Below are 12,779 nucleotides of genomic sequence, written 5' to 3'. Positions count from 1 at the left end.
GATGGAAAGTTCGAATAGTTCCTTCTCATTATCGAAAGTTTGAACTCCTGAGTGCGGCCGATTTGAATCTATTTCACGAGTAACGACGAAGATATCGATCCTAACAGAATAGACGAGCGTCAAGGAGGAGTTCCTCGCACGTACGAGAACTTTGTGGATGCCCACTTGGTTATCGCGTATTTTCTTCCGTAGTTAATTAGACTATCTAGGATTTTATGCGTGTTGGAAAGATGGGAGAATGTTCTCGAGAGTAACAACGAGCGGATCAATGCTTATTTTCTTTCGGTCTAACGAGAAGGCGCAGCAACGTGTAAAAATCGCAAGGACGCGTGTTCGCCGTTGCGATAACGATCGACAAGTCTGACGCGAATCCCCCGCGATTTCTCGTCGCAGTTCGCTTCGTATTAAGATATGATTGTCTTTCGTCACGAAACGTTGGTCATTCTTCGCCTTCTGGTTCCTGCGTGATCCGCTTTCCCATTATTCTCTCGCGTTAGTCAGGTTGATGCTCTCATCGTGCCAGAAGATTTTACACAGGCAACAGAAATCGTTGTAATACTGCAGCTACTAAAAGACACAACGACGGTGTCGTCAGAGTTGCGAGACCTTGAACTGAAACACGAAAGAATAAAAAATTATTAGCGGAAATTTTTTTTCGATTCGTCTATTTTTATAGACAGACAGTTGAAATATGCCGAATTAATTAGATGTTTGAGTCGCTAGAATTCTCTGGTAATTTCTCTTTAATGAGAGAATTATTACAAATTATTTGCTATATCACCGCATACTCATGTCAGTTTATTCTAGTGACAATTGAGTTTCCGTCTCAAGCAAGAAAGATTATGACTTTAATATGAGTGACAGTTTAATAATTATGACATTCAATTATTCGAATTACGAAACAGATACATAAGCAAAGATTACATTTTAATGTGCAATAGGAAAATTTTACTTGCGTGAATTCCCATAATAAATCGTTATTAAAAGATTGATATCAATAAAAAAAGAAATATCCAGAATTATAGAATCTACATTTAATTTCAAGCATTACGTAACAATTTTATTTTATGTTGCTTTGACCATAAAAATAAATCGATGGCTATGTTCAGCAGAACACAACAGTTTTGCACCCGTTTTATGATTGTCTTCTGAGATAAGACCATTCTTCTAGATCTAAAAGTATAATCCAATCAGCAAGGAGAAAACTTCCAACAGTTGCAAAATAAACGTTCTACTGAACGCAGCCAATAACAACAAAAATTATGATTGAATCGCAAAGTTTTGTTGGAAAATTGATTTGTTTTTATATCAGAGCAGTGCGAAATATAGAAAGTTATATAATTTCTACAGATTCTATATGTCTTTATATATATGTGTATACATGTGTATGTACTTAAATTCATAATGTCAAATTATACCTAATTTAAATTATTTTCAATCATTTCTATAAATCGCAACTGTTCCTATCCAATATGCCATTCAACCAACAAAACAAGAAGATAAATAATTTAACTCAAAGAAGATATATTAAAAATTTGACCCAAATTTAATTTATTATTTAACTAAGTGTATACGTTAATATTGACATTGTTTACTTTGCAATCAGAAATGGATTGATTTTGATCTACATGGAAGTCAAAAATAATAATGTTATTTAACTCAAAGGTTATTGTTGCTCCTTTGATCTCTAAAGTGTATGTGAGTATAGCAAAGTTAGGAAGGTATTAATTGAATAATTATAAAGCTTCAACATAGAGTAAGACAATATAATTTAAAATAAGATATAATTCTGAAATAAGATTTAAATCAAATTTCAAGATTTAAGTTTGATAATTGTAATCTTATTGTGAGGAGAGTATCATCAAACAAGACAAAACCAAACTTACATCTCTAAAAGTGGATTCAAACCTTATTTTATTCAGAATTGTACCATATTTAAAATTATCTCTCACTCTACACATATTTCAAAAAGAAAAATCTGAATTTTGAGATTCGCGTGCATATCTAATCGATTTACAATATCTACAATGATAGTTATGGATTTTTAAAAAATTGTTAGGTAGACAGAAGACAGAAGACAGGAGCTTAGAATTGATATCGTTACCTTCATCACACACGAATGTTTTGAGATAACTAGATAAGCTAGTTTTCTTTGAAGGAATAGTAGTTTAGTTGAAACGTGTGTAACTTTCGAATACATTTCATAATGAGATGAAGGACTTCGCAAACGGCATCCTTATTCTTGTATTCGCTACTACGCATCCTGACAGTTTCCCCATTTTAGTTGTACTCTTATCCTCAACTAAGCTAAAACAGGCGCAAAACGTGAAATAACAAAATTTAACCGGAAGTTATTAAACAAAAAAATCAATATGCTGCGTATATATGATGAATCATAAATATGTGCCACGTAAACAATTTTTTTAACGCAAAAAAACATCCTGCATTCATACAAATTGGTATAGAATATTATTTAGACCATATTTGAGACTGATTTATTGAAATGAATAATAATAATCCGACATATTTTTTTTACAATAATAAATTATTAAAAATTTTATGAAATAATTCAATAATTTTGTCGAGATGAGAAATTGTTCGACCGCGATAAAACCGAATGAGAGTCCGTGTTACGTTTCCGTGTACGTAGAAAATGTGGGAATCACGGACGTGTGACAACTTGACCGTCATACATCGCGTGCGAAGCGAAACAATGTGGCCGCTATTCAGGCAACGTAAACAGGCAGACAATACGAGTCATTCATATGACATAACTCGGAGGCCCTATTGAGCTACTGAAAATCGTCTATTCGATACAGTTTTCAGATTTATTCCACGTTCTTTTCCCTTTTTTTTTTGCCACGAACGAACGAATGTGTGCGGTATTTCTATCCGCACTTCGAAAGAAACGGCATTCAACTCATTCCGGAAATATAAAGAGAAATACAATATCAGCCGTCAGTACAACATAACCCAGCCAGCGCTATTGTCGCTGCGTTTCGGTTATTATTTGTGAGGAATAAAGTTTTTTTTTTGCACGTGCGATCTTTCCATTTTATACGGAGGCAATGCATCAAAGGAAAAGAGAAATTCAAGGTTCAAGGATCTATATCGAAATTGTTGATCTGTCACAGATTATCTTCCCTGTGATTTTTGCAAAAGAAATGATAAAATCTCTCTACTAATCTTAAATATCAAAAGAGGCAACTGAATTCCTTGATAAATAACATTTTGTTATTTTCAACTTTCATATGTATCAATCCATTTCTATAGTTTCAAAGTAAACACTGTATTGACATATGCACTCAGTAAATAATAAACTAAATTCAAGTTAAATTTAATGCATTTTCTTAATTAAATTGTTTAACTTTAGTGTTAATTAAATTAACGACATATTAAGTAAGAGCAGATATCATCTACGAAATGATTAAAATTAATTCAAATTTAATACATTTTGACATTAAATTTGACAGTGTAAATGTGTTCATATTTAAAATTTTTTGCTTGTTCATAGCATTCCATTTTTTATCGCTTTTTATATCAAATTATTAATACAACATAACTTTCGGCAATAAGGTATAACATTAAATTCATAATTTCAGTTTCAGTTTTTATAATAATTTAAAAATATATGAGTATATATAAAAAATTGTTTAAATATTTACGTTACTACAAAATATTTTAACTTTTTAGATAAATTATATTTCGTGACGTTTATCCATACGTTTTATCGTAAATTAGTAACGACAGATATATGCAGGGTTTTGCGCATAATAAATGTTCGCGGTTTAATTCTACTCGACAGAGTGCAAATATATAATTACATAACAAAATATGCAAGAGTAAAATTACGAGGACATTTTAAAATTAACTCATCCCGTCCGATTAAAATGGATTAAAGCCGGCCAAACGGGATGCCTTTTGGTAAGATCAACGACGTCGTGACCGAGTTAAGCCGCGACTGGGTTAAAGGAGTAATAAGGAAAAGGGGGTGCGAAAGGATAATTTGAGAGGTTGTGCGAAGAAGGAGATGAGAGGATGAGGTAGGAGGAGTGACACGGGGAGACGAAAGGCTGCTGATAGAAAGAAAACTGATAGTTGGCGGAGGTTTGAGCTATAGGTAGCTAGCTCGGCGGTAAATGCAGGAGGCGTAGCGACGCTGGCCGTCGCGTACAGCGCTTCCAAGAACGATTCCGTCTAACGAGAAAATCGAAGATCGTTAAGAGCAATTTCTTCGAGTCGTTCGACGTCTTTTCCGGTTTGCCTTGCCTCTTTTTACCTGTCCTCTCCTTCCTACCTTGCGTTGTTCGACCTGACTTCGTCGATCGGCACTGGCTGACTCTCTCTCTCTCTCTCTCTCTCTCTCTCTCTCTCTCCCCTCTCTTGCTCCTCTTTCCCTCTTATTCTCGCGTGGAAGATTCTCCCCCGCGTTGCTCCTTCACGTTTATTTCTTTTACCCTTTTACCCCGTGTCGTGCAATGCTCGACTCGCCCGGTCGATATTCGGAGGCCCACTTATGCAATTAGGCCGAGTACCTTTAGGATATCTAACAACGATAAAAGCACGTGTCTCCTCTTCGTGTTTCGTTAATAGACATTCTCGGTAATGTTTGCGGTAAATAATAGATATAATTACAACAATGTTATAAAGATTACCATCGATCGCTATTATTTATGTAAGTAAATACATGAATAATTCATAGATTTGCAGAACGGATATTTTCATTTTCTTCAACTTCACGAAAACTTCACTCCTACGATCCCATTGATCTTTCGCAAAATTAAACAGATCAAAGTTATATCATTTCCATAGGAATTTTGCGCGGAACGTGTCTCGCGTTAAATAACAATGTGGAAATTTGCCCGACTTATGACTCGAATATTTCCAGACGCATTACCACTGCGGCACGACGGCAAAATATCCCGATAGACCGCGTTTGTATGCGCCGAAATGTTTGTCGATTTACAATAGCGTAGTTATACGCGGAGCTAGTCAAATGCCGCGTATTATATGCATTGTAATTCCTTCCGCCCGCCCGCGGGATTTGTATTGCGCGGCGTGACGCGATGGTATGCAGCTAACGCACATTTGATCACTCTCATTGCGCATTCGTAATGCATGAGTCGTTACGGTCGTCACGGCCTCGCGATACATTTTCAAAAATCTCGTCGTTGAATTGAAAACGTTTACTTTCTTATCGAAATGCAATTACTGCTCGTATTGTTGGAAGAAATTTCACCACTCTGGCGCACATAAGAACAATTCTGTTAAAGTATTTATAAATTTAGTTAAATACAGAGCTGAAAATGATTTTATTGGACTATCAAAATAGTTATACAGGACGCTCGAGCTGATTGCTAAAATTAATTGAAGCATTGCTCTTTATGTTTGAGCTTTTTTACATTGTCAAATTCAAAATGTCAACTTATATCCAATTTGAGTTATTTTTAATCATTTCTACAGGTCACCACTTCTACTCAATATATTGTTAAATTAACTGAAACAATGGCGTTAAACAATTTATTCAAGAAGTGTAGCAAATTTAATTTAGTATTTACTAAGTGAATATATACGTTAATGAACACTTTCGTTGAAACGGAGCAATTCAACAGAAATAGGTTGATTAAGTTTTACTAACCACGTTTTGTAATAAAATTATACACTTTTACACACTTGGAAAGTTAAAAATAACCAAATGTTATTTAATTTAAGAAATTAATTTAAATATTTAACAGTATATAATATTTTGGTAATTTAACGAAATTATTTTCAGATCTGTATCTAGAGAAATTTTTAGATACTTTAACAAAATGAATTTTTCCGTGTATTATATGTGAAATAACTTATGCGGCTCTCATGTGTACTATTTCTTTATCTTTACTGAAAGAAGCGTATTTTTCGATGTATTATCTTCTTTATCGTTGGCCATCGCGATGCGATAAATTATCGATTACTCTTTAAAACAATATGTTGTTCAATTTGTGTCACCTGTAACCGTTTCCGATATCTTAACGCCAATGTTCCAGCGGCTATAATTTACAAAAATAGAGAGCGCGACACGTAACAACACCCGCTAAATTACAAAACAAAAAATATATCCGCGGCAGGTGTGCCATTGTTCGTGTATTTTTCCACGTATTTTTTGTCCAGCAAATACAATCGTATATATACAAATGTGGTAAATCGTTGATTACCTTTGTGGCCCTAATAAAAGAGAGATATGCGTTCGAAACAGTGTGAATCGCTGGCTGATCGGCTGCGGCGGCTCATTCTGGTTAAAATTGACCCGAATCGAGAGCGCAATGCTGCAGGCGTAGAATGATCCGCGTGCATCTATTTCTCTCTCTCTCTCTCTCTCTCTCTCTCTCTCTCTCTCTCTCTTTCTCTCGGATGTTACTATCGCGATTTCAACGACTAGTCAACTGCGAGTGTCTGCGCGTTCCCACGAAAAATAGTCTGCTTACATCGTCACGAAATATTGCCGCCGCGTCGCGTGTAAACGAGTGCTCTCGCGAAAAGTCGATTTATGGTCCATCGGGCGAGCCGAAAAATACTATTGCGGTAAAACTCTCGTGATATATGTATATCGGCATACGTCCGGTGTCCACGAACGTGTGCGCGCGTATTTGTACGCTGTAACGCCACGCGCAAATCGTGAATTTCTTATCGTAACTCGAATTGCGTGACGCGAGGGATTAGTTGATAAATATTTAATCGCCGTTGCACACCGAGCGTTGCCGGGAGCGTTGTTGGTCGGAAACGCGAATGCATACAGACACACACGACTGTGTACGATCTGATGAATCACATATTCATCCCTACCTTTTCATTCCCGGTTCGTCCTATTTCGATTTTCCCTATCGGCGGCACCTCATGCCAGGGAAACGAGATGCACCACTGTAATTTTGTTCTTATTACAAATGTAGATATAATATGCCAGTCGATTATTTCATAACGCTGGATATTAAAGATAAAAAAAAAAGATAAACAAGGAGAGGAAAGTGAAAAGTTAAAACTAATTTAAGTAGAAATTAGACGATAATGAACGCACGGTTGTGAGCAACTTCAGTGGGGCGAGGCGAAGGAAAGGATAAAGTAACTGCAGGTGCAGCTGGGTGAGAGTGTGTTGCGAGGGCAGGTGGTAACGGTTGTAAATTATTGTCTTAATTTCTCCACAACCCTTGCTCCCCGCGGGAACCGAGTCGGTCGATTAGTTGGGCCCCGCTGTAACGCGCAGGTCCCATGCTAATTTCGCATGCCAGGAAATAATAAAGCGTGTACATTTCCTGGAGTGGTTACCTTGAAAGAAATATATACAGTATATCGATAACCAAAGTTGTTGTAGGTACAAACATCCTTCATCAGATATAGCTTCATTTACCTCTGTTACTGTAATTGGGACGAAATGTGTTAAATATTGTGATTTTGCATTTTTAATTTGTATGATGTGATATTTTATTTGATTTTACACGATGTGATATTTATTTGATTCTACACGAAAAGATTTTATTGAAGTGTTGAAAAATCTGATTAAAACTTTATTTTAGCAAAACTGTTCTTAATTTATGACGAATAATTATTTATTGAAGATTATTTTAAATAGACTCGTCGGAACGGAGTTTTATTCATGATTTAAATACTTCAAAGTACAAAGTAATTATATGTAAAGAATGTATATAAAAAATAAATTTTCTGTGCTCTATATATATATATATATATAAATTTTATATTAGAATTATAAGAGAGAATATATATGATAGCTCACACATATAATATTATCATATTACACAAGCGAATATTAAATTTTATTCGCACTAGTTTTCTCACTTTTCTCTTTTTCGAATTTCCTCATTTTCTGATGGTTTATTATTTAATTATCTGCATTTATATACAGTAATTTGATAAAGATATACTGTGAATGTAAATAATTTTGTTCTCATATTTCGCAAGCATATAATTTATTCTCAGACATAGCTGTATTAAATTATATATGTAATTAAAATTTTTGAATTATGATTATTAAATTTGTCAGTCATTTACTACATGTATGTCGCATACACTTTCCGTTTAGTAAAAGTATAGTATATGTAGACATAAAGCAGAAAATTTAAATACAAATATTAACTCTGTAGATATAATTTTGATTCTGTAAGTGTTTATTACGTTTATGCATTATCATACGTTTACGCATATCACATTATAATACATACAATTCTATCTCTGATATCTCATATTGTATCATAACTCTAAAATGAGTTTAACAAGAAGAAAAATTATTCATTAATCAAACGCTAATTTCAAATTTTTCTTTTCGTTCACGTGTTTAATCTATTTAACCGAAGGTTAATTGAAATAATTAGATTCAGGCTCGAATCGTCTATAATCACGATGTCATTATTATTTCGTTACGTGATCTCGAGCTTTGATCGCGACTTGTTTGCCGATTGTATTGTTTCAAAGTATCGATCGTATTGTGTCATGTGGGCTTACCAAAGACCTCGGTATTGCGAATATCGACGAACGGCTCAACTTCGTGGCTCGATTGCACCGTCGCTTCGCACCTGCAACAAGACATTCTATCATTCTTTGAAGTTAGATCGTTAGTGGCCGGTCAGACGGAAGGATAAATTATCGTATCCCATCGCGCGAAACTCGCATAAAACGAGCTCCTACCCTTCTCGCGAGTAAGCAAATGTATATTTATGAGAAGTATGCGCCGAGGTGCCATAGGCAACGGCTCTGTCGAACGACGGAAATATATGGTATGTTGTAAACACTGAAATTACCTGACGTTTATCTTGTCGCTGGCGAGATGACCCGGCTCCAGCTCGAGCAGTAGACTCGATATCGTCGAGTATAGCCCGTGCTGTTCGAACACCAAGTCCGAATCGGGCTTCACCTGGAAAAACCATCGTTCGTTGCGCAACATTTCTTTTCGCGGTGATCGAATCGAATCGCATTGAAAGTAACTTTCCGTTTGCAGCATCGAGGAAGAATGAATGTCGCTCGTCGTGAAGTCGACCAATTGCTATTACAAGCTTGAAATTTGAATAAACGAGCAATTACCTTGCTGTAAATAAATCTTTGTTGTTTCTTAGAGTCGTTCGCGTCAATCTAGATTAATGCTAATTATGTACATTAATTCTGAGAAGTTAAGTTAATAAGATTGACAAATTGTTGAGAAAATAAAAAATATAAAAATGCAAATATATTACAGAATAAAAAAAAACATTTTAGTTATAATCTCACTATTTTTTTATTTAATTAATATGTATAATGTCTTACTTTAGCGACTATAATTTAAACGTATGGATCAATATACTTCAACAGCGACCGATTAATTTAATTTGCCCTTTCACGAATATTTTATTAAATTGTACCAATGTTCGCAATTATCGTTCTTGATTAGGATCTCTTCGCGTTTTTGTTCATAATGAAGAGAACTAAAATTTGAATGATCGAAACATTTGCGTTTTTGCATGCAAATGTGACTTGCATGCAATGTTTTATTATTAAAAATCTATATATTACGTATAGGTTCTCTTTTTGATCATTTTACTTCTTTTTTTACCTTATTCTCAGTCTCTCACATTTGATTATTGTATAAAAAAACAATTAAAAACAAACTTACTTAAAAAAGGTTTAAAAAAGCGCTAAGAGTACACGCTTCTCGAAAATACTTATTATTCCAAATTAAAACTCAAGTGATAATATATTTATTAATTTATGTATGATAAAATCTAAATGATATGTATCTTTATAAAAATTAAAAAATTATCTTATTCGAGATAATTTTGAAAGAATTGAAGTAATATCATTTGTATAAAAGATTTAATATCAACTGACACCAAGTCAAATTCTAAAATTAAAAAATAGAATCCAAATGGTACTATTTTTATTAATTTATGTATAATAAAAACGATACGTATCTTTGTAATAATTGCGTTTTCTTATATTCAAATCAAGTAATATGTATTCAAGTAGTAATGCTTTTGATTAAAAAAAAGATCCAAGTACCATTGATCCATTCAAGACTCCAAGTAGTAATAATTATTTATAAATCTTTTTCAAAATAGTATATATCACAAAATTGTGTTATCTTATTCAACTCAAGTGTTATCATAAAGAATTCAAAAAGTGACAGAACAAAATGAAAAAAATTTAATTTAAATACAAAAATTTTTTATGTAAAAACATAAAAGTAGCCAATTAAATATTCTCCTAAAAAGTACTATATATCAATATTTAAACCTGTGTGTTAATTAAGTGTGATTCTCGTTGGAACTGGTCCTTAAGGATGACATAAATTCAGAGCATAGGGAATATATACGTGCCTGGTAATTATACATCTAATAAATCGTAAGCCAGACTCTGTCGCGATGCCGAGGAGCAAGAGATGTCGGAGCGGCATGCAATAATGCGTCCGATATATATTGTTGTATCGCCTCAAAGAACGCAAACGCATTGAGGAGGAAACGAGGAGCGTAAATGTGACGCCGCGGGACGACGATAACGCAGCCGCGTAGTGCTTCGACGTGATTGTCGATTCTACTAGATGCACACCGTGCGCAACGCTTCGCGTGCAACGTGATAAAACGAGCAAATATCGTTTAGAAACGAAGTTAATATCAGTGTGGGTAGCTTCGAGATTATCACGAGCATGATTACAGAGTATCGTGTCGAAATGGAATTAAATGTAAACAGGCATGCTGGCAAACAATGTCGATATTCTGAATAAAGTTCTTATTATTATATATGAGACGCATTAAACGCATTATAATAAACATTAGTTGCGAAAAAGCACAATTTTTAATGGACGTAAAATATAGGATAATCGAAAAACTGTTGCTAAACTTTGTACAAAAATAAATGTTGAAAATAGGATCAGTAAAAATATGTTATAGAGAAATATGTTACATATAGAGAAAAAAAGCAATTGTTATTCCATACTTTCAGCATTGTCTCTCGCAAGATTGGAATCGTTCAATTCAATTTGTGACTAAATAAATAAACAGATAAAATGCTGCATTTGTGATTACGATATATTGCGAGTGTATCTCGAATGGCGAAATTGCAATACAAATTTATTGTGAAAGCGTCCTATACCTTATTAAATGCCACATACATAGAATGGAAAATCAGTAATGCAGATATATTTTTTACTATTTACTTTTATTAGGTTGAAAAACGTGCGTTGAAATGTATTAATGATATCTTCCAACGATCTCTTCAGACGCGTTTGTCAGATTCGCTACATCCATGTTCCGACTTCATGCAACAGTCGGATATACGGATCTCACTTTGTAATTCAAGTCCTCCAAGTTCTTTATACCCGTATGTCGTATTTTATGTGACTGGAATTTCCATTTTTTGTCGCGACAGCGACACAATTCTGCTCGCTTATTCCGCACCGCCTTTTCTCCAACTCTTTCGTTCTTCCCATTTTATTACACGTGTATGACTGTATCCTATATATTTTTTCGTCTATCTTCGAAAGTCGAGACTCAATCCCATTGTCTTCTATTAATAAGCCTTTGCCTATCCACACATTGCATACCCATTTACACACTTACTTATACACATATTCGCGTTCGTCAAATTATTCTTGATAAGAATATTTTAGATATTTCAAATATCTAAAAATTTAACTTTTGATATACAGATCTGAAAATAATTTTATTGATTTATCAAAATAATTTCATTGAAATGTCAAGCATAAGCAATGCTGCAAATAGTTTTGACATTTTGGCAATCGATTTGGATGACCTACCGATTTGGATGACATATACTTTTTAGAATATTTAATTGGCTACTTTTATGTTTCTACATAAAAAATTTTTGTATTTGAATGTTTTAATAATATAACGAAGTTATTTTCAGATCTAGTATTTAGCTAAATTTTAGATATTTTTTTAGATATTTCAACAAAACCATCCTTTTCGTGTACATGACATTTTAGAGGTTTTTGAATATTTTCTTTGCAAAAATGAAAAACTTTAGTGGGCCGCGCTTATGCGTGTACGCGTGTTAAGCAAGACGAGCAACGGTGCGGAACGTGCGAAAGTTGACGGACGAAACTTCGTCGAAAGTTTCGGTACGACATGACGCTCGTTTGAAGCACAGAATTTCGTAATTAACGAAATCGCGAGACTGCTGTGACACAGCCACGCAAATGGGGCGAAAACGACGAGCTCGTGTTTCGACGTCGTTTAAATGTTGCCGAGGACAGTCACTATCCCTCTCTCTTTTTCTCTCTCTTCCTCTTCTAGGACGGATAAGCGTCTCTTGAGGAAAGAACGCTGATGATATACAAAAGAGTGTATCGGCATCTCAAGAACAACGAAGATCTAGCGGATAACATTACGAATACACGTCGGAATATTTCAGCGGTCGTATATCGGCATATTATCGATAAATTCTAACGCTTTGCGTTTTCCCTATCGTTTTATGAATTCTGCAGTGCTTCCACCTGGGTTTTGTTGTCGGCTGCATACGTCCCTTTGTAGCCAGACGTGTTCTGTCCTGACGCAACTACACTATACATTCGGCTACATATATTCTACTTTGTGTAGAAATACGATGCAATTTCGTCGTCTCCTTGGCATATCTATGGCGTACTTACGCGCTATCTTTGAATAGTCGTCCGGCAATTCGTCTCGGTGTGCGCTCGATAAAAGACAAAAACGGGATAATAAGGAAATAAAAGCCATGATTAAATCATTTTTCAGCTATTTAGATCTTAATTTCATTGATTGTATTCGTTTCAATTGCTGCCATTT

At 34.5% G+C, this 12,779-nt stretch overlaps 1 protein-coding gene across 1 annotated transcript in view; it reads right to left on the bottom strand.

Annotated features, from left to right (window-relative positions):
• Positions 1-490: 490 nt before the first annotated feature.
• LOC108692592 (cell adhesion molecule 2-like) overlaps positions 491-12,779 on the bottom strand; it is a 40,005-nt gene continuing 27,716 nt past the window's right edge. The window contains 3 exon segments of the mRNA XM_018200914.1: positions 491-612; positions 8,491-8,561; positions 8,787-8,899. Coding sequence (XP_018056403.1) covers positions 530-612; positions 8,491-8,561; positions 8,787-8,899 — 267 coding nt within the window. The 3' untranslated portion in view covers positions 491-529.

Source organism: Atta colombica, unplaced genomic scaffold (genome assembly GCF_001594045.1).
Source record: "Atta colombica isolate Treedump-2 unplaced genomic scaffold, Acol1.0 scaffold107, whole genome shotgun sequence".
Classification (NCBI taxonomy): Eukaryota; Metazoa; Arthropoda; class Insecta; order Hymenoptera; family Formicidae; genus Atta; species Atta colombica.
Note: the sequence above shows the minus strand (reverse complement) of the source record. Positions and strands in the feature narration are given on the sequence as shown.